Here is a 26,022-nt window from a genome sequence, read left to right as displayed (position 1 = left end):
AATGAAATAAATAGGGGAAGGGGTATGGGGGTAAGAATTATAGGGTGAAGCAAATATTATTACCTCATGTACATCTATGACTGTATGACCGATATGATTCTACAATATTAGAAAAATGAGAGATTATGCTCTATTTATGTATGATCTATCAAAATGTATGAATATATTCTATTGTCATATACGACTTCTTTGAACAAATAAAATTAATTTTTCAAATTTATCATTTAATTTTTTTACAGACTGCGTTTTGATTCATTGTACACAAATGAGGTATATCATTTCATTTCTGTGGTTGTACACGATGTAGATTCATACCATTCATATAATCATACGTGTTCATAGGGTAATGATGTCTGTCTCATTCCACCTTTTTTCATAACCCGCTCCCTCTCATTTCCTTCTACAGAATCTAAAGTTCCCCCATTCTTCTCTCACTCCAAAAATAGATAAACAACTCCATTGAAACGTCATGAGCTAACACAGGAAAAGAGAGAAAATCAAATGCCATATTATTTTAAAAATGGCTATCATACACTTAACAAGAGAAAATTGATTAACTACAATCTGTTTTGCACACATTTTATTGTCACAATTAACGAAATTTTTGGTGGGAGGCTGGATAACTCCAGGGTGTCTAATGGCAAGGCAAGTCATTCGACCACTGTGGAAAGTTCTGGAAGCCCACCAACTCGGCATGCCAGAAATTCCAATCGAGTTACAAAACCACCTTGTATTTCCTTCAGGAGTTGTGAGGGAAATGCACAAACAGCATTAACACAATAGCAGTTAGAAATAAAGAAATATAAATATAAATATAAAAATAATAGAAATAAAGTTACCAAGATTTCACCAACATCATTACTTTTAATTCACCCTACACCAATTTAAAATGCAGAACTTAAAAATAAAAGGATGCCTGCTCAAACAAAGGAATAGTGATTGATGCTGAAGCACATGGATCATAACAACAGAAGACATGGACTTCATTCATTAAGGGTGAACTTCGACAATTGAAAAAGCCACACACTTATGTAAAAAATTGCATGAGGCTCTCTCCAGGGGTAATAAAAATGTTTTGAAATCCTGTGAAAAAGCATTTCAAAGGGTGGAATTTGTCAAACGCAGAGTGACAATGCAAGCTCTACCAAATGGTTACAATACTACCTCCTTTCCTTGGTGTCTTCTCCCCTTCAGTCTGAATTATACAGAAACATGGTCAAACTCTGAATGCACCAAGATAATACAAGAGAAGACCTTCTTCTGCATATACCCACTCCTAAACAGTCAACTTTTACCCATTTATCACATAAGAAACCACCTATTAGTGGGATAGGGCCTGGACACATTTTGAAGACCACCATTCAGTCCTCTATGAAAATGGCAGTCTGCTTGATCCCGGAAAGTGAGCTTAATGGACCAAAGAGAGGGCCCTTGGTTTTCTGCCTCTGCCATCAAGTCAGGGTGTGCAGTCACTGCTGGCCTGGAAGAGAGTCATCTGGAATGATCCATCTCTTGAAAGACTGAAGGAAGCACTGCTCTCTGTTGCAGCACAACTCAGGTTTCTGAAGCCATTGGGGAAAAAATGGATCTACCAGTTTGAGTGTGTTTGTTCTAGAGTTTCCTTTACTTATGAGGACTGAGGACAGATTCACTGGTGATTTTCTCATATTTACTTGATGGGGCATAAGTGCCACGTCTCTGACTCTCAGTGCTGGTAGGTCAGAACACAATTCTACTGACTCTAACAACATGATCAGGTAGAAGTTATTGACTCTATATAAGATGGCTTTGTTGAATACTTTCTTTTTGTTATTCACCTTCTCTAATTTGTCACCTTCTGACATTTTTGTGGGAATCATTGCTAGGATAGAATGTCTGCTTCAGGCTTAGATTATGTGGCACCAAAGTAGAGACTTTTTAGACAACTGAAATCGCATGTTGAATTTTACAGAGGCAACAAAATAAAAATAAGTTTTCAAGACACATTAGAAAATGTAGTACAATTAAGATCAGGTACTCTCACTCACTGTGAATCCCAACACTTTGGCTCATTTTAGATATCAAAATTGAAATCAAATGATTTATCATAGATGGAGATCAGTCTTAACCATGAGTTTCCTCAAGGCCTCCTTCATGACCCTGTCCCTCAGGCTGCAGATAAAGGGGTTCAGCTTTGAAAGGTCCATAGTGTACATCACAGAAGCAACTGCAGTTTTCCTGGGGGAGTCAGTAAATAGAGAGCTTATAAAAAGATATTCCATAAAACAAGGAGACAACAGACAGGGGGGACCACGGGTAGAAAGGGCCTTATACTTTCTTTCTGATGAGGGCATTCTCAAGACAGAGGACACAATATGAGTATAAGATAAAATGATTCCAGAGAGGGGAACACCACCAAATAGGCAAACTGCAAGGTATATCAGTATATAATTGATGAGGGCATCATAACTGTGCAGATGGATGACCTGAGCAAGTTCACAGAAGTGGGGCATCTCCAGGTTTGTGAGAAGTCATCAGACTGTGCAACAGGCCATTCACAATGCTAATGGGCAAGCACAACAGAATCAGCAGGACACAGAAGTGTGGATTCATGATGACCAAATACCAGAGTGGACAGCAGATGGCCACATAGTGGTCATAAGCCATTATATCAAGGAGACTGCTTTCCAATGCAGCAAAAATCAGGACAAAGCCAATCTGCCAGAGGCAGCCTGTGTAACCGATGGTCTTACTCTGTCTCTGGATAGTAACCAGCATCTTGGGGATTGTGGTGGTGCTGAAACACATGTCAGTGAAGGACAGGTTGGAGAGGAGGAAGTATATGGGGATGCGGAGTTGAGAGTAAAAGCTGACAGGATGGACAGGAACAGACCAAAGATGACAGGCTGCAGGGCTGGATCATCTTTCAGTCCCAAGACAAGGAATTCTGAAACAGCTGTTTAGTTTCAAATTTCCATGCTATTGATGAATCTAGCATAAAAGGTGGGTAACATCACAATATAATGAGAACATCAGCATTTATAATATGTTACCAGGTAATGGTGTTATTGCTGTGGATCCAAGCACTCTTGTAAGATCTTAGAAATACTGATAATTATAACCCACTCCAGATTTACCACACCTCTGGGGTGAAGATGAATGTTAGATGTTCCGACAGGATCTTTCACTGATTCTAAAATTTGAGAATTGCTACCATATAAAACTCTTCTTTATGTTGAACCAAAGTGAATATTGAACTCTTTCTGTGCTTATTTCTCTTCCATTCTTTCTCTCCCTGAATTTCTTTCCTGTACACACTTATTCTACCAAGTTACTATTGAATAGGTACAGCAGAAAATCAGCATTTGTTAACTCTGGAGAAGGACAAATGACAGTATTAGAAAATTATTATAGTGTCTCTGTGATCATTATACCTTAAATATTCTATAGTTTTATAAAGGAGAACTGGCAGGCAACGGAGGTGGTCTACTGTGTCTGTCTAGGACTATACTTCTTTCCACAGAGTGTTCACATCTAGTAAACAGAGATGACACCAAAGCTCTTCTGCACAGAGATGCATGTGGAGGTGATGGGAAGATAAGGTGGAGCTGACCAGCACTTCCCCTGCCCTACACAAGGATGCAGACACAGGGCTGTCCAGCTATGATGGCCTTTGAATATCCCTAACTGGATGATGGCTCAGTTCATGGTGGTAAGGATGGAGATCCTGATAACTGACTGAATTCTGGATATATATTGGTGGAAAGGACAGCAGGGTTTTCTGAACAATTGTGTACAGGGTATAAAGAAAAAGAGAAGTAAGAGATGATACTCAATAACAGGAAATGCTCAGTACATGCAAAAATTTAATTACCATGAACTGTAGCATGGAATATATGCATGCATAGAATATTTTAGGATTAATATAATATTTCAATGGCAATGTTAAATTTGAGATGTCTATTAAGCATCTGTGTGAGGATGTCAAGTGTGCATTTGGATATGCATATTTTGAATTCAAGGGAACCATTGTTTCAAAATTCTTACATTTGGGAATCTTTTATTTATCTATTACATGTCCACTATTCTTCTATTTGCATATGATCTGTCATCTATCTATCTAATATATTTATACCAATGATAATATATTGAAAATATGTTAAAACTATAACCGCATAAGACTAATTTAACATGTGGTTTGGTTAAATTTTAACTTATTGAGCATATTATAAACAGCAGCTTTAATATATTTGCTCTAGTCAAAATGGGCCATTTAGTAGCTATCTTACTTCCTTTTAGAATTTCACTGCTATGTTTTCCAAACATCACAGTATTATCACATACACTCATTACATAAAATGTAGAGGTCAGAGATTTAAATTAGGTGTCTGGATTGATAATGTCTTGTCAAATATTTCAAATCAACAGAAAAACAGATAAACCTTTTTGATTATAACTAAAATACTTCTAGGGCTTGTACATTACAAGAGAGTTGGTCTGGCTGACTAGTGAGCTCCAAGCCTGCAGACATGTGGAAAAAGGGCAGGGATAGAGGCAGCAATCCTACTGCCCTGAAAAGAGTCCAGAAAACATGAACTCTTAAATGCACTTCTTCTTTCTTTATTAATTATTTATTTTTTATTTTTACAGACTAGGTTTTGATTCATCGTACACCAATGGGGCACATCTTTTCGTTTCTATTTTTGTGCATGATGTAGATTCATACCATTCATGTAGTCACACATGTACATAGGGTAATGATGTTTGTCTCTTTACACCATTTTTCATATCCCCACCCCCTATTTCCCACTATGTGTTTCTTTATTGTGGGATTGGCATTATGGTCAAAGGAAGTACTAGTTAATAAATGATGCTTAGTAATAAAAGTGATTGTGATCTCTGTAGCACATCAATGGCACAAACACATTTCACATGGCTTCCACCTTGGCAGGACAGGACAAGACCACAAATCAGCCAAAGGAGGAGTTTCAAGATCAAGAATTACTGAGCACAGACCATGAGGGAAAATACTGACAAATACCCCACATTAAAACCAAGCACTAGAGGTCATGTGGTACATAGCATAACAGACACGCAAAAGGAGACATCGAGCTAAAATAAATACACAATATACCGAAGTATAATGGATCACTATCACAATTACATGAAGAACCATTAGGAATTAACTTCTAACAAGACAAGAAACTCAATGGAAATATTGTAAACACTCATATTTCAGAAGATAGATAGTGTTGCACAGTATGTATAATGACTCTGAATCTCATTGTAAGAGAAAAGTAAACTAATTATACCCACTATATTGCCCTAACAAAGAAAGTGTTGTGGGGAAGATGCGGAACACCAGGAAAACCTAATGGGATGGTTAAATGGTGCAGGAGATATATTCAGAAAGGCTAAAGAAGTGGAAAGTTTAAATCCATTGTGTGTCCCGTGTGTATATTGGTTCAGTTGAGGTGTCCCTCGAAAACTCACGTGTGGCAATAGAAGAATTTTCAGAGGTGAAATGACTAGATTGTGAGGTGTGACCTAATCAGTGCATTAATTCAGTGAGTGATACGGATTAACTGGGTGCTCATTGTAGGCAGGTGGTGTGTGACTGAAGGAGTCGGTCTCGGGGGGCATGTGTTTTGTCTCTGGTGAGCAGAGCTCTTCCTGCTTCCTGATACCATCTGCTGAGCTACTGTCCTCTACTGTCCTCTGCCGTTCCCATACACCATGACATGCTCCATCACCTCTGACCCAGAGCTATGGAGTGGGCATTTATTAATGGACTGAAACTCTGCAACCAAGAATGCCAAGTAAACCTTCCCTCCTAGGTTGTGCTTGTTGGGTCTTTTGTTCACAGCAGAGAAAAAACTGACTAAATAAATATAATGATTTTACTTTCTTCAGAAGACCTAAATTACAATACTCAGTTTGGTTTATAAAAGCAGAAAGATAGGTATTCTTTTCTAGAAATATAAGTAGTATTTCATCAACACTAGAAGTGTTTCTTATCTTTAATGTCACAAAGCATAACTTAAAGATGTAGAGTTTGAAATGAGTCAACAAACATTCACTGGTTAAAAGAAAGCTAGGTACATGTATGATTATGCAAATGGTATGACTCAACTTTGTGTACAACCAGAGAAATAATAGTTGTACCCCACTTGTGTACCATGAATCAAAATAAAAATAAATAAGTAAATAAAAGAAAAGTGTTAAAAAAAAAAAAAAAAAAACAGAAAGCTTTCACCAGGACTGTTTTGTACCACATTGCCATTGACTATCTGATATCTATGAGAACACATCCCTGCTGAGAGTATTCCCATATTTGGAACTATGTCAAGACTTCAATTTAAAAAAACAAAATGTTAAAGTTTGAATTTTCAAAAATGTTTCAACTGAAATAAAGCAAACGTTTCCTGAAAAAATAAAATGAATGAATAACTGATATACTCAATATGAATAATTGAAAAGAAGGATCACAGTAACAATAAGACATAGATTAAATGTCAAATTTAAATTTTGGCAAGGTCAAAATGAGCACATTTATGAAACAAATTTTACAGGGGTAGCTACAGGGGTGATAGAAATTTGTTGAAACTTTATGAAAATGACAGTTTTGTATGTAAAAATGGTCAAGTATTGGCTGCACAAATCCAATTTCTATTTCTGTGGTTGTAGGTCTCCTCCTCTTCTACATTTCCTCTGCTTGTCAGTCTGTCTTATATTGAGAGATGGGGTTACATGGCAGACCTCCCACGTAACTCAGGAAAGTCTTTCAGCAAATCCTCTTTTCTCAAATAAGCAATATCATGCAATTTTTAATAAGGAAGTAGAAAATTAGTGTAACAAGTTCTGGGCCTATGCTGAGAGCCACTAGGAAAACTTCTACCAGATGTAGTCTAACTCATCCATGGAAAAGTTACCTATCAATAGACTCAGGAATGGAACTCAGTTTTCTATTTCTAATGTCATGTCAGGTAACATACCCGAATGTGCTGCTCTCACCTGGTGACTGCAGAGGAACCAGTCCTAGGAAGAGCCCACCTTGAGGAGGATGAATGAAAGACATACTCCACTCTGATACATCCCCTACCTCAGGAATCCTTGCAATGCAAGATAATTCTCATTATTTTTAGGCTTACTGATGTTAGATTTTGCTTTTCCCAAGATGGAAAGCACTTTCAAGGATGAGTTTGAACATTTTCACAACCATCTCAGACCACTGATACCACCTAGTTTTGCCAATTATAATCGATATGACACTGAACTGTATGCCATTATGACTTAGAAGGTTATTCTTGGCCACTGAAGTGGTTGGCTATTTGTTTGCAAGCTACTAATGATTACTTATTTCCCTTACAGTAAAACTAATTCTAGATGATATTCACGTGCCCCCACCCATATAATCACCTTGCAGTTTACTCAGTAGATATGAACACAGCGATGCTTCACTACACTTCTGGCCTCTTCAGCATCTGGTCTTGAATGGATTGTAACAAATATTACTACAATTAGAATGCCTGCCCCAGACATAGCTCCTGTAATGGCACATAAAAAAATTGTGTTTAGAGTATTAAAATTATGTACGTTGTATGATAGATAGAAGAAAAATAGTCAGAGTTCAATCAGAGGAAAAGTGAACCTGGTCATTACATCATCATTTTTGGAGAAGGTATTGACAAGGTCCAACCATGCTGGTTCATCAGGGATCCTGTCACTTTGACTTTCTCTAGAAACCCAAGTTCAGAGTAACTGAACCATCATACAATTGATGCTGTCCTGCTGATGAGTTTCCTCAAGGCCTCCTTCATGTCTCTGTTCCTCAGGCTGTAGATAAAGGGGTTCAGCATCTGAGGAACCACAGAGTACATCACTGAAGCCACTGCAGTCTTCCTTAAAGAGTCAGACATGGCAGAACTGATGTACACTGCAAAACCTGTCCCGTAGAACAAGGAGACAATGGAGAGGTGAGACCCACAGGTGGAAAAGGCTTTGTGCTTCCCTTCTGATGAGGGCATTCTCAAAACAGAGGACACAATGTGAATGTACGAGAAAATGATCCCAGAGAAGGGGATACCGCCAAATATGGAAGTTGAAACATATACCATTGTGTTATCAATGATGGTATCAGAACAGGAGAGCTTTATGACTTGAGCGAGTTCACAGAAAAAGTTGGGGATTTCCAGATTTGTGCAGAAGGACAGACGCAGCACCATCAGAGTATGGAACAGGGCAACTGTGATACTAATGAGAAGACAGGAGAGAAATAGCAGGACACAGAGCCGGGGATTCATAATGACTGTGTACATGAGGGGGTGACAAATGGCCACATAGCGGTCATACGCCATCACTGCAAGGAGAAAATTTTCCACAAATGCAAATACTATGACAAAGGCAACCTGGGAGAGGCAGCCTGTGTAAGTGATTCTCCGATGCTGTGTTTGAAAGTTCACCAGCATCCTGGGGATTGTGCAAGTGCTCAAACAGATATCATTAAAGGAGAGATTGCAAAGAAAGAAGTACATGGGAGTGTGGAGGTGGGAGTCAGAGCTGACCATCAGTATGATAAGCAGGTTTCCCAGGATGGTGACCAGGTACACAGAGAGAAACAGGCTGAAGATCACTGGCTGCAGTGCTGGGTCATCTGTCAGTCCCAGGAGTAGGAATTGTGAAATGGCTGTTTGGTTATGCGGTTCCATGGTGGTGAAGAATCTGGTGGAAAAGACAGGGTGAGAATAACTTAAGATGTGTGGACAGCAGCTGCAGTGCTGGGAGATGTTACATATGCAGATCCTTGGTCCCCACTCCAGTCAGACTCCTGAACCACCCTGGGCATGAGGACCCCAAGTCTGCTTCAAGTGCTACAGGTACCTTCAGTGCATGCTGAATTCTGAGAAAGTTTATGGAACAGAAAACATCCCCCAGGGCACTGTGAACTCCAGTGAATATTCAGAAAATTTTCTCTGCCATTTTCTCAGTTAGATCAATTTTCATTCATTCCTGTTTCCCTCCACTCCCTTTATTTAAAAAATTTACATGGAACACTGATTTTGTTCCACTTTTTGTGCTAAATAGGAGAAAGAAACAAAGCCAAAGGCATATGTTTTCAATCAGCTCTATTCTAAGATGTTATGAAATAGAGGATAATAAATTTTTGAAATGTTTCTTATAAAGCAATAATTCCCTCATTTTGGCTTGATTCAGAGTCACCTGACAGAGGAGTCAAAGTTCATGTGGGTTATTTTTCACCGTCACCTACGTTTATGCATGAGGACACTTGGTAAGGTGAGGCTACAGCATGAATGTGAGATCCACACAGAGGATTGGTCAGTCCTGGGTTTCAGCCCAGATATTCTGGCAGCTGAAATGATTCATGAGCAATCTCTGTTAATGTGCCTGGATAGCACAGAACTAACATTCCTAGATGATCTCTCAGATCTAATGATTTTTCTGTGCAATTTCAATATTTTCTTCCTGACCAAGGCCACTAGCCTTATCCCTGCCTTTGAAGTATGTCCATTTTTATCCATGAAATAAATAATAGTTTCTGGATAGCATCCATCCAGGTGGACCTGAACAAAGACTAGGAAATGTTTCTATGACATTTGAAGCTCAGAGGACGCCCCACGGAAACATCACCCATCTCCTTCAGCAATTAATTAAACATGAGCATGACACAAGAGACTCTGTGTCTCCTCTTAAGGTAGCTCTATGATTTAGTTGATAATTAATATATCATTTTAAAGAAATATTTCAGAAAAATGAGAAAAATCTCAGTGAATTGCATAGAAAAACCTGAAAAAATTATGAATACTAAAACAATTTCCCGATATTCAGAAAACGAGCATAAGATAACACAATTATAGGATACCAGACACGTCTCAAGTTGGAGCAGTGTTCTTTTTAGCCAGAGAAGTGCCGGGGACGACTTTCAAATTTGGGGTGATGTTGAATCCACACACATTGAATGAAGGTCACAGAAGCTCTAGAACATGCTTTGCAAAAGGGAAGCCCTCAACTCTGAGAGCAACCTGGATGTTGCATTTGTACAAAGGGAAGTGCAGGGAGATATGTCAATTCATGCCATTGTGGTCGCCATATTGCAATGTATATTCACATCCCACCATCACACTGTACACCTGGAGCACTTACAGCTTTTATTAAACTATCCCCAATGAACTTGGAAAAGACTGTGGGGATGTTTCATGGTGAGAAATGAGTAGAGCCAATGCACCAGTGTGGGACTGAGATAGGAACTTGAACTTGACTTCCCCTCTGGTTTTGTTTTTACTGCCATGCACCTGCACAGAGCACTCTTCACTCCACAGAAAGAGAATGTGTCAGGGCAATTGAGGAATGAAGACCAAGAAAAGCATCCCCAGCATCATAAATGCAAACATCAGAGAAGTGTGTACTGTGCTGAAATGATCTCTGTGATGGACAGGTAGGAAATCAAGAAGGAACCACCAATTATATCAATATTTGCTTGGCAAGTTGATATGAGAAAATATATAGGAATTAAAATGAATTCAGGAATTACTAAATAAGATAATATGCAGCATTAAATAAGGAAGAGTAATTACCTGGATGGCATCAAGAAGGATCTGGTTCAAAATCTCAACTTGATATGGAAGAAGCAAATGTGTTGTCAGGAAGTACAGGTAGATTAATATTTCAGAGAATCCTGAGGAAGGCTCACCTCTGGGAGGAGCACAGGTGCTATTTCCTGGTTGGAACAGGGCTGCTGAGTGCAGTGGTCCCAGGCTGTCTCCTGCAGTCTCTGTATCCCCAGGGTTCAATATCCAAAGTGCCTCATTATAGCCACTATTGTACTAACAATCTGATCCCAATAGTGCATGTCCTGGAAGACCAACTCTGCAGGAGCGAGGGATTGAGGGTGGCTTATTCCTGACCCCTGAGGCCATGTCTGCTCCACTCAGTTCTCTGCACTGTCTCTGCTCAACTCTCTGCATGGACCCTGCTCATGTAACACATGGAAACTTTCTAAAGAATTCCAGGGTTCCTTTTCGGTCACAAACAAAGTCTATTCCATTTAATTAATGTTTTCAGGAAGCTCCATTCCATTTTAGATGTGAAAAACGGATAGGTTTAAATAGTATCTTTATACATGTTTGCGAAGACACTGTGATCTTCATCTTTCAATTGCTGGAACAAACTCCCAAGGTCATTCAACTTAAATTTATGAAATTTTCCTCTGGCTCATAGTTCAGTGGTCTGATCCACAGTCACTGGCATGTTGCTTTGGGCCTGTGACTGTGTAAGTCATCATTGACATAGTATGTGGCCTTGGGAACCACCAGGAAGTAATAAGAGACAGGGAGGCTAGTGACTTCATGGCCTGCCCCAGCAACCCAATTACATTTAACTTTGGTTCACCTCTTGAACGTTCCACCACTTTGAAGAAGCCCTGCAGACTGGCCACCAGATCTTTAATGCATGCACATTAGGGGAAACAAAAAAGATCTGACCTTGTAAAACTGCACAAACTCTGGGTAATCCAGTTAGTCATCAGGGGGTGTTTGCTGAACTATAATGTTTTCCCACACAGTTTTTAAAGATTGTATTATTATTTTATTATATTCCCTTTGTTCAGTGCTGACAAACCAAATTACAGACTGTATTTTTACTCCCTTTGTCCATCCATGCACAGCATTTTCAGTTCCAACACAGAGGATTAAAAATACATCTTTCTTCACATTAGGGGACTCCGATGTGAAATTTCAGCTCTTGGTTTTTAAGTTATTAACTCCTGATATTTCAATTCTACACATACTTCAATGAAATTGACACAAGTGCCTTAAAACAGGTTGTAAATAATAATATAGACCTTGCATGTATATACCCATGTATAACATACCCATTGTTATAAATATCACGTTGTACTAATATCATGTAATTTACTAATTATGTCATATTTTATATATCAATGTTATATGCTCTTTAACTTTTACAGGTGTGATACTTCTCAGATGATGGGACACAATGAGTTTTTTATTTCAGCTACAAAGTCACCAAAGGCAGAGCTAATTGATATGTCACTCAGTCACTGGATTAGATTCAACCACCATTCAATAGGTGGAGGGCTGGTTCAAGTTCATGTGCTTTTGAAAACTTCTATATTAAAATGCTCAATATTTTTCCCTCTTTACTGTCTGCATTTATAATATATTAATTCTTGGGACATGAATTTGTAATTTATAAGACATGCTACTTCAACTTATAATAAGACAGCATCATTATGGCATATTTCACATGTTAACCTCATTCTATTTCAGCCATTGGAACAATTGACAAAAGATACCAAGACATCAATAGGGTTTTAAGGGACATCAGCGTTCCCGGGTACCACGTACAGAGAACAGTAGCGTGTAAACACATGATGAAGTTTCCCAGTAGCAAGAAAAGAACCTCAGCAGGAGATGGGGAGTGAGATGAAAGCAAGGGACTTAATGGATTCACATCCACCAGCAAGAAAGCCCTTCTAACCTCCAGCTTGGAAAACAATATTTTTGGGGGGTTATTTTCCATGGGCAGAAGCAGAACTTCCTTACTTCACAAATCTTGATGAATTAAGAGGTGAGCTCTGTCTAAACCCAATTCTGTGGACAGAGAACTCATGGAAGTCTCTGAAAATCCCCCAACAAAGACCCTAATCACACTCACTGCTGGCTTGATGAGGAGATTTGACAGTCTCCACGTCACTGGGCACGAGAAGTCAGGAGCTTAATTCAGGAGGAAGACCAGGCTGGCCGTGGAAGAGGGAACTGTGAACCTGGAAATGAACAATCAGAGCAAAGTCCTGCTGATGGACCCAGAAAATGGTGGGAGAAGACTTGGGGGAAGTGGGTCTAGAGTGCTGCACAGGAAGTGTGGCTGTAAAGGGAGAAGAAATAGAGGTCGCATCCACCAGCAGGACCAGAGTCTGCACACGTTCTGTTTTTTTCTCTTGTTTGGTTGTTTGCATTTTGGAGCAATTTGGAGATATTGAAGATGTTTGAGTTCATGGTGACCTTATACCACCATCTGAAGGGACTTACAAGTAGCAATCCATTGGGATTATTGCAGCATCAGCAAGACACCATCACTTGTCTGCTGAAAGCATCTACCAGAACAAAGCCATAACGGAGTCTTTTAGCTTTCAGTCTTCAGTTCTCTGAACACATAGGTAGTATACATCCAGTGGCAGCATCAAAACAGGACCTAGAGAATGTGCTTTCCAATCCATTAGTCAAAAGGCCAGTGCCTTGTGGGACAAGCCTCAGGAAAATAGGAGAGGAAAAGATTATGAGTAATGAGTATGGAAATCTGCTTTGAGTTGTTTTGCTACACATATGTATGTTTTCAGGTGCTCGGGATGGAACCCAGGGTCTGAAACATGCTAGGCTAGTGCTCAACCACTGAGCTACATCCTCAGCCCCAGAGAGCGATTCTGCAAGAGAAATTCATATCCCTTGAATTCTGAATGATAGACTTTGGAGGGGCCCACATGCCTTCTCAGATGACCTCTGAGAAACACCATATCAGCAACACAGAAGTATCAGTAAGATTCCACCACTTAGTTCTGAGCCCTCCCACCTGCAAACAGCAACAAGGACTACTTCAAGTACCACGGACTTCTGCCCTCTGTCCAACAGGTGGGTTTCACCATCATATGGGATCCACACACAGAGCCCGAGATTGTTTCCTGATGCTTCAGGTGTTATGGCTAATATTTTGATGAGGAATTCATAGCAATTGTGAATGAACTATAACTACCAATAAAGTGATATGTTGCCCATGTTTTCTCCAAAACAGAGGCAATTAGAGGAAAGAAGAAGGTGCAGGAATTTGAAACAAACAAACAAAAGCAGAAGGAAACACCAGCAGTTTGTTTTTGCTATAAGCTGAATTTTAGGATAAAAGCGACCCAAAGTCCCAGCACAAGTTTCCAGATTGCTTGTAACCCTCTCCTAAGAAACAATGTGAATCCATCCATGTGTAACTAAATTAGAAGCTCACTTTAAGTTTTCCTGTCTTCCCAGTTGACACAGTGAGAACGCAGAGAAAGTACCAAAAATACCCAAAACACTAGAGGGAGATTCTGCTTGTGTCCTTGAATGTTGATCCATTATTTGTGAATATTTTTAACTATTTCTAAACTGTTTTCTGTAATCAATGTGGAGTAACTATGTAATCACATTTCCTTATTGCTGTAGAGTTTTATTCCCAGCCTTCACACTTTCATGGTCTTGGCTTCAATATGCAACATACTTCCAAATACTACATGATGCAGATTTAAATAATGTGTATTTCTTATCAGTATTTTGAAGAAAATTGCAAATCAGCAAAAATGATGTAACCTGTGTTACAGGTAGCTTTGTGATTGTAATATATGGGGTTGGGGATTGTTATGTGCACTTACTTAATTGACGGGTCTTCAATAATGAAGACAGAAGACATAAGTGATTTCAAGGAGAGGTACAGACACCCTAGGGTTCAGACAAGAGAGTCCAGAGAAATAACAACTCAGGAATGAACAGCTTATTTATTGCCAAAATATAATTAAAAAGGAATGTGGATTTCTGTATCACCTCAAATCTGAAAAATAAATTCAAGGAGATTTCATACCTCCAAACTAAAAAGTAAAACTCAATACTTTGGATTGAAGTAAAAACAGTGTCCAATATCAATACTTATTGAAACCAAATTATTAAGGAATATGTGGACATGCCAATATATATTAAAATGAACCCCTTGTGTGTACCCACTGAATACTGTACAGTGAAGCTAAGTGTCACAAACACATGAATAACAAATTGACAACAAGACAACTAAAAGGGATTGACATTCTAGTTAAATAGACAACTTTGGCATATTAACACAAAGATAAAGGCCTCAATGGAAATATCTCAAACACATACTTTCAAAAAGGGGGAAAAAGAGGGACTCAAATAAGGCCTGAAAAGATTCTCCACCTCATAAATAGAGAGATTCAAATGAGCAAATCAATAGTACATGTCACCTGATTGCTTGGGAAAAGGACAGTATTTCCTGATGATGTGGAAGACCAGGCTCATCTAATGGCCTGGGGAATGTGTTCCACCACATAAGCAAACTTGATGGAACTGCACAGAGGAGTACCTTAACACACTCATAGTCACCAGCCCACCACAAGGCTGGAGCTGGCTCACATTTCCTCCAAGGAAGTGTGAATCAAGGTGGAAAAGGAGCCAACTGATGTAGTGAATGGGACAGGCATGAGCACAGGGGTGAGAGCTAGTCATTAGAACAGGCGAAATAAGCACATAAGGTTTTAGACAAATGTGTTAAGCTAATCAAAAACTGTCTGCCTTAGTTCAGTTTCTGGCTCTTCTTGTGCCTTCCTTATAAGAGTATGTGAAATTACATTTAGGGCCCCAGGGAAATAATCTGCATGACATCATTCTCTGCAAATATTTTTTTATATGAGTGACATTCACCCTATTAACACCTAGGTTCCTATTAACAAGTGAGGAGAGTTAGGGTGTGCATGTGTCATTTCAAGAGGCATTTTCTAAGTGCAACAGCACGAAGTCTCTGAAGCCAGAATCCCTCCTTCAGGATCCTCTTCTGTGAAACTCAAGGAAAGAAATTTTGTTTAGAATATAGAAATCATGTGTCAAATGTTAAAAACTAGATAAATAGAAATGTCAGGTTTCAAGCCCAGATACAATGCACCTGGACATAATTTGATCTCATTGTAAAAATAAAATAGAGTGACAGAAGTGTCAGGCATTTTGGTTCCAAAGGCATCATGTCACTTTCTCTTACTCTCAAATCCGAAGTCCATGCAGATGATGTATCACAGCAGAGAACCTATCCTACCCAAAGCTTCCTCAGGGCTTCTTTCATCTCTCTGTTCCGCAGGCTATAGATAAAGGGGTTCAGCATTTGGGGTACCACAGCATACAGTATTGCAAGCACAGCAGAATGACTAGGGGAGTCGCTTAGAGCTGAGCTAAGGTACACCACAAAAGCTGTCCCATAGAACAAGGAGACAACAGACAGGTGAGACCCACAGGTGGAAAAGGCTTTATGCTTCCCTCCTGATGAGGGCATTCTCAAGACAGAGGACACGATGCGAACATAAGAGAAAACGATTCCAATGAAAGGAACACCAGCAAATACACACACTGCAACGAGTACTGTAAGGTTATCAATGAGGGTGTCAGAACAGGAGAGCTTGATGACATGAGCAAGTTCACAGAAGAAGTGTGGGATCCCCTGGTCTGAGCTGAAGGTCAGCCGCAGCAACAGCAGAGTGTGGAGTAGGGCGTCAGCAACACTAATGAGCAGGGAGACCAGAACCAGCAGGACACACAAGCGGGGATTCATGATGACCCTGTACTGCAGAGGGTGACAAATGGCCACATAGCGGTCATAGGCCATCACTGCCAGAAGAAAATTTCCCATGAGTGCAAAAATTATGACAAAAGAGACCTGGGTGAGGCATCCTGTGTAGGTGATAGTCTGATTCTGGGCTTGGATGTTCACCAACAACTGTGGGATTGTGCATGTGGTATAACCGACGTCATTAAAGGACAGACTGCAGAGGAAGAAGTACATGGGTGTGTGCAAGTGGGGGTCATGGCTGATGGCCAGGATGATGAGCAGATTCCCCAGGACGGTGACCAGGTACATGGACAGGAACAAGCTGAAAATGAAGGGCTGCAGACCTGGGTCCTCTGTCAGTCCCAGGAGAAGAAATTCGGAGATGGCTGTTTCATTTCTGAATTTCATGTTGTTGAAGGTTCTGATGGAAAAGATGGGGAGACAAACCATAGAATGAATGGCCCTTTGCAGAAGACAATGGAAACAGAGGTTTTTGGCCCCAGGCCAATTTGTTTGCTGATTCCCTCTGGTAATGAGAACCAGATATGTGTGCTTCCAACAGACCCTCTGGATGGCTTTCATGTGTGTTGGGTTTTGAGAGTAAGTTAATGAAAAGTAGTCATCATGGGCACGTTGAGCTTAAGACAATATTCCAACGTTTTCCTCTGCCACTTCCTCCCCTCTGCTCCTCAGTCATCCCCCTTCTGCCTCAGCTTCCTTCACTGCCTTCAGTTCTTATGAAACACCAACATGGTTTCCTGTCCTGCCCTAAGTGCTGAGCAGGAAGCACAGTGTGAAGCAGGGCTTAGCAGGCAGTTATCCCAGGCCTTCAAGTTAAAGATGAGAATGAAGTTGAGAAATCGATCTTGTAACTTAGGCTTCCTTGGAATCCTATGACACACTTGGGGAACTGCAGTTGTGGAGCTGCGTATCCCCCCCATTGACCCGTGAAGACCCTGAGGTAGGGTGAGCTTAGACCATGGATGTGGGATCCACAGTGTTAGCTGGTCAGAACTGGGTTGGGCTCACGTACACTGACTACTGTGTGGATTCAAGGCCCATCTCTGTGAATGCCTCTGGATGGTGCGGAACTAGCATTCCTCAGGCCTCACTCAGATCTCATCATTGTGCTTTGCAATTCTAATATATCCTGGAGACCAAGGCTCTAGTCTTCTCCTTGCCTTAAAACTTCATCTGTCTGAGCCATGTGAGTGGATGCATGCCTGTAATCCCTGCTCTCAGGAGGCCAAGGCAGCAGAATCGTGAATTTGAGGAAAGTCTGGGCAACATTCCAAGACACTACCTCAAATAAAAAGTATTTCTTCAATTATTAAAAAGCATATTCCATCTCTACCCAGGAAATTATTTATAGTGAGCTGAGTACATCCATCCACGGGAAACTGCACAAAGAATAGGTCACATCTATGCTTGAAGCTTAGGAGAGAGACTCCCTCATGGAAACATAGGTCATCTCCCTTAGCAATTACATCTGAAGGGAACTGAGCAACTCTGTCTATGAGATTCTCTATCTCATACTAACGAAATTCAACTATGGAGTTGATAAATGGTGTATCAATTTTTTTTAAAAGTGAGATAAATGAGTGAAAAATAGAAATATGTAAGCATATAAAAAAGATATGAATACAGAAAAGAAATCCCTGGTATTCACAAAGTAGGTAACTCAAAGCCATAAAGTAATTTTGAGTCCTATTAGGAGTGTCCATGTACAAAAAATCCTTGTCTACACAGGGAGACAGATGTTTCAGGGACAGCACTTATGTTTGTTGTAATAGTGGATTACAGAATCTGACTGTGACCCAAGCCCTAGAACATCAGCCTCTCCCCAGGCTGATGCACCTTGGGAAATGCAAGAAGGAAGAGTTATTACCTTGATGTGGTCATTATTTTGCAGTGTATGGTATTTCCAGCTATCCTAGTGTACACACAGTATGCACGCAATTTTTATCCAATCATACTCAATAACATTGTAAAAAATCTGTGGGAATGATTCATGATGAGAAATTAACAACTTAAAAGTACCTAGTACAGAACTTTCCAAATAGACAGCCTGATACTGACATTTCCTGCTGGTTTCTTCTGTCACTCTCAAGAATCATCATATGCAACACTATGCAGTTTTCAGAAACATGCAATGTAATGGCAAATCAAAATAAGACAACCATAAGGGAACATCCTACTATGATAAATGCAAACATCAGGGAGTATTAGTGTGCTGAAAACTCTCTCTGGCTGAGAGACTCCACTAGATAAATAAGGAGGCATCACTGACACCAGGGTTCATTTCACATGGTGTATGCTGAGACAGGAAATAAGAGGAATTAATAATAAATGAATTAGGTGAGCTTGAATTTCACTTCTGAAGCCTCAACCAAGGGACTTTTGTTGTCTAGTTGGCTTCATGAGGAATGTTGTTCCACATCTCACCTGGAGACTGAATGGAAGACTGTCCTCGGGAAATGCAGCAGACTTAGTGAGTCCTAGGTTCCTGAGGAAGGCTCATCTGTGGAAGAGGGCATAGGTCTGCTTGCTGGCTGGGTCAGGGCTGCTGAGTGAGGTGGTCCCAGGCTCACTTCTGCTGTCTCTGTGTCTCAGGGGCTCAATACACAGAGCTCCTCATTAGATCAGCTATTGTACTAACATTCTGATCCCAAGAGTGCACCTCCTTGAAGACCAACTGCAGTAGTGAGGGATTCAGGGTGGCAGGTTCCTGACCCCTGAGGGCATGCCTGCACCACTCAGTTCTCTGCATGTCTCTGCTCAGCTGTACTACATGGACCCTGTTCATGCAACACATGGCAACTCTTTAAAGAATTATAGGGCTCCTTTTCATCTCCAAACAAAGGTCTGCCAATTTAACTAACTACTTCAGGAAGCATGATTCTAGTTTTTGGGTAAAGCTATGTTCTGTAGATGTGAGACTACATCAAATAAATATATATTAGCTAAGATATTGTGTTAGTCAGAATTCTCTTGCTATAACAAGTATGTTAGATGCAGCATCTTAAAAAGTGGAAAGGTTTGTTTAGGCTGAGGACTTTGGATGTTTCCCTTCACTGTTTCTTCCTCTGTCACTCTGGACTGCAACAGGGCAGTACCTCATGAAGGGAACATTTGGTAGAGGAGAAAGGAAATAAAAAGGGAGAGAGGAGAGTCTGGGGCCCCACCCTCCCTTTAGTTGCCTTGTATTGCAGCCCCTCTGACTGGTGCCATCCCCTCCTGTCCTGTTGCAGGCTGGCAACCAAAGTTTCTGTGCATGGGGCATGGCAGGACAGATATCCAAACTATAGGGTTTCAAAAATGAGGAAACTCGGTGGTCCAGGGAGAGAGATCCCCACACCATCACCCTTTCAGTGCTGGGATTGACCCCAGTACTGCACATGCTAGGCAAGCACTCTAACTGTGCTTTACCACAGCCCCATGGGGGCATTTGTACAAGGGAATTCATGTACATTTGACCTCGGGATGTCAGAACGTGGAAGGTGCCATCTGCCATCACATGAGGTGACCTCTGAGCACCAGCACCATGATAGGAACCCTGAAATGCCAGCACAATTACATTACAAGCCCTCTGAAATTTCTACAAGAGGGCAGCCACAAAGACCCCATGGCTATCAAGGTCTTCAATTCCCCATCCACATAGGTGGTGTACATCTAGAGGCAAATTCAAAGTTGGGGCCACATTCAGGGGCAGCGACTGGGCTTCCTGAAATCTCTTATGTTGACCATTATTTTGATAAGGCAGTCTTAACAACTGTAACTTTATGGTTAGATCACAGTCATTAATGTGCAATGTTCCACATGTTATTTCCCAAACAGAAGAATTAGATGAAAGATGATGTATGCAAGAACTTGCAAAAAGATAAGAAACCATCCTGCAGATTGTGAGTCCTAAGATGCATCTTAGGGTAAGAGACACACAATGTCCCAGCCCCACTTTCCAGATTGCTTGTGTAGCTGCTGAAGGAGGAGGAGGAGGAGGAGGAGGAGAAGGAGGAGGATGGGGAGGAGCCCTGCTAGGAAAACAAGGGGACACTGAGATATGTCACCTGGGTGCCTGGGTGAACCTCACATGGAGGGATCCAGCATCCCATCAGCACAGCTAGCTCAGCAGTGATTCCTGTACAGTGAGCTTCTTGTCCTCCTGATCAGGACCATTGTCTGAGGAAATGGCTAGTCTGACAACTCCTCTCCTTCCCCAATCTGGCATTGTCTTTGCTCTCACTGAGACACTCTTAGTGTGCCACCTTTTCCTTCCCATATCTAACTTAACAGCCCGTCCCACAGGGACACTTCCTTCTTCTCTACTCCATTCACCATATCTCAAGCCAGGTAACGTTGAAAGTAATCTTATTCTAAGAAGCAATATCAGAAACAAACCATATGAGAACAAAAGTAAGATAAATTTCATTTTAAAGAAATCTTCCTTTTTGCGGTATGAAAAGGTGATAAAGCAGAGAATACCTCCTCCCCCAAAAAAAGAAATAATTCTAGGTATGATTCAGTGACAGTAAATCATTTTATTAGATGTTATCTGTTTCTAAAATTTCTGCACAACCAACATGGAAGAAGAATGTAATATGCATATGGTTCATGAAAGGAGGGCTTGGAGATTGTTAACACAAGAAAATAGATTTTAGGAGTCAGTTTGTTTCATTAATGAAGACATAAGATATTAGCTCAGGAAGAGATGCAAAAATCTGCTGTTCAAAATAGATAGTCCAGAAAACTAGTGGCACAATGAGGACTTAATTTTTTCGTGAATTGGAGGAAAAATGAAATGTGGATTTCTGGATCATTCCAAATTCTAAGTAAATCCAGTAGGTTTGATGCCACTGAAAGTAAAATGAAAAAGGCTGTATTTATGAAAATTCACTTTTGGTGTATTTGGCCTATTTTTTTTTTCCATCAGCTTTATAGTGTTTAGTGCATGCCCAGGTGTTCAGGTTTAAGATGGTTTCTTTTTATGGCTTTATATTTTTACAAGCTTAAATTGAAGTATGGCATATATACATAAAAAGCACCCAGATTGTCAATATTCACACACATTGATGTAATTTACAAAGCAAATTTCCCATGTATTCACCAATTGGACCAAGAAATAAAGTGCCACTCTACCCAGAATCTCTTACTTACCACCTACCAGTCATTTCCTCCTCCTGACAGAAACCATATACTGACTCCTCTTATACAGATAAGTTTTGCCTGCTGTTGGACGTTGTGTAAATTGAATCATACAGTATGTGATCTTTTGTGTGGGTCTTCACATGGAGGAAAGGTCTTCTGATTGTCAATATGTTCTTTAATGACTCGGTCTTTATGATAAAGGGATGAATTTCCAGATAAAAAAGAGCTGTTATACGTTGACAAAAAGACATATACCTCAATGGAAATATCCCAACCAATCATTTCCCAAGGAGAAGAAAAGGAAGTGACTTGTATAAGAGATGTGAAGAACACCACCTCATTAAAAGAGAAATATAAATTAGCAAAACATTAACTCCCAGCATCAGACTGCATAAATGAAAATGTATTGTGACAATTTGGAGCATCAGAATCACCAAATGGGCAGGTAAGTTTGATGGAAACACACAAAAGAGGTTATTGACACCCTTATAGCCAGTGAACCCAACACAAGATAGAAACTACTTTACAATTTCTCCAGCAATAGTGAAACAGGCTAGACCATCATCTTTATTCACAATAACAGAATAACTACCCAACTTTTATCAACATCAGGAAGAAACCCTGTGATTCATTGTTACCTGAGGTCATGTAAAATAGGACTGAAAATGAATGAGCACCTCCTAAACCCAACAGCAGGATGGAGTCTCAGATGATCAGTGATGAAATGACAAGGAGCACCCAGAGATCAGTCATAGCCTCGAAAACATGTCAAGATATAAATGAAGTCAACTGATGTAATAAATTGAAGGCATTTATTAAAGGGTGGGTAAATATTCATTGGAGTCCTCCAAAATAGTATTTTGTAAGAAAAATATGGAAATATATGCAAACAAGTACTGTTTGAATTTATAAACTTTCTGTCTTCTCTGTGTATTCCTAAGATGTTATGCAATTACAGTTTGGCCATACAGGTTATCAGGGATAAGTTTATCCTAGGCAAAATTTGTCTTGTAAAATGAATAATATTCACCCTTTTCATATATGCTCATATTAACAAGAGAGGGGATTAGGATATAGTATGATTTCCAGAATCTCAGCTCAACTCATGGCACAGCTGTCTTCTGTGTGTCTCCACAGAAACGTGGCCATAGAGAGACGAAGTGAAGGGTGACCAGTTGAGTGTCTCTGGGACCATATGTCCAGAAACAGCACCTGTACCTGCTGTAAATCCCTGGAGAATCTGAGGAGAATAGGTCTGTGGAAGAGGCCCACCCCAAGTAGGACGCCATAATGTCTTAATCCCCAGAACTAAGCACCCCCACTTTGAAATATTGTAGTGAACGCTGATTCTCTTTTTTGCGTCAATATGTTAGACTGAGGGATTCCTTTTCCTTGAGAACTAGTTTCGTAATCTCTTGAGATGGTTCCAACATCACAGAACAATCTCCCCCACTCAGATATCTAATTATGTGAATTTTATGAATACCAAAAGAGAGAAGAGTGAATGCTATAGGGACCATACATAGAAACATCTTTCCAGGGAATTACTCATTTATGTCTTCGTCAAGTAGGACATTTCAGCTACCTGAAACAGTTCTCAGTTTGTCTACCTCTGAGAAGCAAGACACATAGCTCTGACCATGGAATTGGGCTGAACATAGACTCCACATATGTACTTGATCTTGCACAAAACTTCCCTTCCCCTGTCCACCTTATACAATGCTCCTTTCTGAGTTTTATCCATATCTGATCACTAAAATAGAACCAAAACCAAAGCAATGAGGTGAAGGTTAGAGGTTTCATCATTTGCCAAACATCACAGAACTGTGCAAAACCAAAGACCAACGTGAAGTTCCAGCAGAAATGCAGATAACTAGCATAGCCTCAGAACACTAGGACCAGGGAAAAACTGCAACGTATCGAAGAACCCAATGATGATTAAATGTTTTCCACCTGCTCACCTTCTCCAGCTTGCTGTTTTCTAAGAGTATGACAGAACTAAAATTTCCCAAAGCAAGAATCATTCTCACAGTCTCTGCTTCTATGAAACTCAAGGAAAGAAACTGATTTTACAGAACTGAAATCAAGTGTCATAAGTACAGAGCTAGATAAAAAGGAAAGTCAGAGTTCAAGTCAATTTAATGTACATATGGACATTATTTTGTCTCATCAAAATAAATATTTTTAGAGAAAACTTGTGATGGATGTACCAGGCATTCTGGCACAGAAGTAATCCTGGCATTTTTTCTTATTCTAGAAATTTAAATCCAAGGTAAATGACACATCATTATAGAGAAATTATTCTATCCATGAGATTCCTCAAGGCCACCTTCATGTCCCTGTTCCTGAGACTGTAGATAAAGGGGTTCAGAATTTGAGGCACCACAGAGTACATCACTGAAGCCACTGCAGTCTTCTTGGATGAATCAGACACAGCAGAGCTAATGTACACTCCTGCCCCTGTGCCATAGAACAAACAGACAACAGACAGGTGAGACCCACAGGTGGAAAAGGCTTTCTGCTTTCCTCCTGATGAGGGCATTCTCAAGACAGAGGACACAATGTGAATGTAAGAAAAAATGATCCCAGAGAAAGGAACACCAGCAAATACACACACTGCAATAAGTATTATGACGTTATCAGTGAAGGTGTCAGAACAAGAGAGCTTGATAACCTGAGCAAATTCACAGAAGAATTGGGGGACTTCTGGGTCTCTGCAGAAGGACAGTCGCAGCAACAGCAGAGTGTGGAGGAGGGCATCCGTAATACTAACAAACAGCGAGATCAGAACCAGCAGGATGCAGAGGCAGGGCTTCATGATGACTGTGTACCTCAGGGGGTGACAAATGGCCACAGAGCGGTCATAGGCCATCACTGCAAGCAGAAAATTTTCCCAGTATGAAGATAGCATGACAAAGGCAACCTGGGTGAGGCAGCCTGTGTAGGTGATGCTCTGATCCCCTGTTAGGATGTTCACCAGCATCTTGGGGATGGTGGTCATGCTTATACAGATGTCATTGAAAGAAAGATTGCAGAGGAAGAAATACATGGGGGTGTGGAGGTGGGAGTCAGAGTAGATGGCCAGGATGATAAGGAGGTTTCCCAGGAAGGTGACCAGGCACATGGAGAGGAACAGGCTGAAGATGAGGGACTGCAGTGCTGGGTCATCTGTCAGTCCCAGGAGAAGGAATTCTGAGATAGTTGTTTGGTTTGTGGGATCCATATTGTTGGTGAATTCTATGGAAAAGATTGGGTAAGAATTGGATTAAATAAATGGTTTCTCAAGCACTAGAACTTAATAATCATGACAGTTCTTGGTACCACTATAGACTCATCTTATGATAATGATAACCTCTGAGTATGTGGAACTGCAAAAATATTCTAACAATCAATCTAGATGATTTTGATAACTCTAAACTTTAGAAACTTGTGCTTTATAAAAAAAGGAAAAACAACAACAACAACAAAGAAAAAAAAAAAAAACACCAAATCTTTGTCTCATGTGATTTGCATATAGGAGAGTGTTATAATGCATCCCTGGCTTACTGTCTCCCTCCATTCCACTATCCGTCTTCTGCTAACCACAACTCCCTTTCGTGGACAGTTTCTCCCACATACCCAGTGATGAGATTACAACAATTCCTTTCGAATTGTTCCATGCCTTGTACACAAACATAGCATATACATATTCTAGACCTTTGCTCTCTAACACTGTATGCTCATCATCATGAGAAGGATCATCAAACTGTAGATAAGGTAGTTCATGGGCCTGTGAGCCCCATGGACCCAGGAGGACTTGTCATGGACATAATATGCACAGTTGGAGTTTGGCAGAGACAGATTTGTCTGACTGCTGGGTTGGCTGTCATGACCAGTCTCTGGGAATGCCTCTGGATAGTTCAGAACTGTCATTGATAAACAACCTCTCATGTTTCATCCTTTCCTTTTATTACTGAAATAGTTTCTTACTGAACAAATCCCCTGGATTTCCTTAACTCTCAATGTATGTTCCCTTCTATGCATTAGGTTAATGGTAGCTGGTGATAAGCCCCCAGCCAGGTAGTCATGAGCATGCAGTAGTAAGTATTGATTTTAAACCTGAAGTGTAGTAAGACTGTCCCTGGAAACCCAAGCAATCTGCCTTAGAAGTTAATTCTGCATGAAACTCAGTAACTCTTTATGAGGCATTCTTCATCTCATTCTAATGAAATTACTTCCCTCAAAGTGGTAAGTAGCATATCATAAAATCAAATAGTGAGCAAAAGGAAAAAAAAAATAAGTGGCAAAAAAATGCATGGATTCCTTCAAAAACACATGGGAAAGTAGTAATTTTTTTATCTTCACATAAGAAAAACAGGCTTTAATGATCCAATTTCTCAAGAGGGATGCCCCTTAAGAGAACAGATTTCCCTCTTATGGGAATGATGAAGCTGTGATGTCAATGGCGATTGTTTGATACCATATGAGACTAGCAGCTGGTATGGTGGCACTTGCCTCTGATTGTAGCAACTTGGGAGA

General features: G+C 40.3%; 3 protein-coding genes across 3 annotated transcripts; all 3 read right to left on the bottom strand.

Annotated features, from left to right (window-relative positions):
- Nucleotides 1-7,748: 7,748 nt before the first annotated feature.
- Nucleotides 7,749-8,687, bottom strand: LOC306646122 (olfactory receptor 7G2-like; the record flags this gene model as incomplete). Its single annotated transcript, XM_079114585.1, has 1 exon — nucleotides 7,749-8,687. One exon carries the CDS (start codon nucleotides 8,685-8,687, stop codon nucleotides 7,749-7,751), a length of 939 nt encoding a protein of 312 aa, XP_078970711.1.
- Nucleotides 8,688-15,843: 7,156 nt separating this feature from the next.
- Nucleotides 15,844-16,767, bottom strand: LOC306646151 (olfactory receptor 7G2-like; the record flags this gene model as incomplete). The annotated part of the gene is made up of 1 exon (XM_079114605.1): nucleotides 15,844-16,767. The coding sequence occupies one exon, from the start codon at nucleotides 16,765-16,767 to the stop codon at nucleotides 15,844-15,846; it is 924 nt and encodes a 307-aa protein (XP_078970731.1).
- A 7,024-nt stretch (nucleotides 16,768-23,791) lies between these two features.
- Nucleotides 23,792-24,727, bottom strand: LOC306647080 (olfactory receptor 7G2-like; the record flags this gene model as incomplete). The annotated part of the gene is made up of 1 exon (XM_079116110.1): nucleotides 23,792-24,727. The coding sequence occupies one exon, from the start codon at nucleotides 24,725-24,727 to the stop codon at nucleotides 23,792-23,794; it is 936 nt and encodes a 311-aa protein (XP_078972236.1).
- Nucleotides 24,728-26,022: the final 1,295 nt, after the last annotated feature.

This window comes from Sciurus vulgaris, assembly GCF_902686455.1.
Source record: "Sciurus vulgaris genome assembly, chromosome: 16".
Taxonomy (NCBI): Eukaryota; Metazoa; Chordata; class Mammalia; order Rodentia; family Sciuridae; genus Sciurus; species Sciurus vulgaris.
Note: the sequence above shows the minus strand (reverse complement) of the source record. Positions and strands in the feature narration are given on the sequence as shown.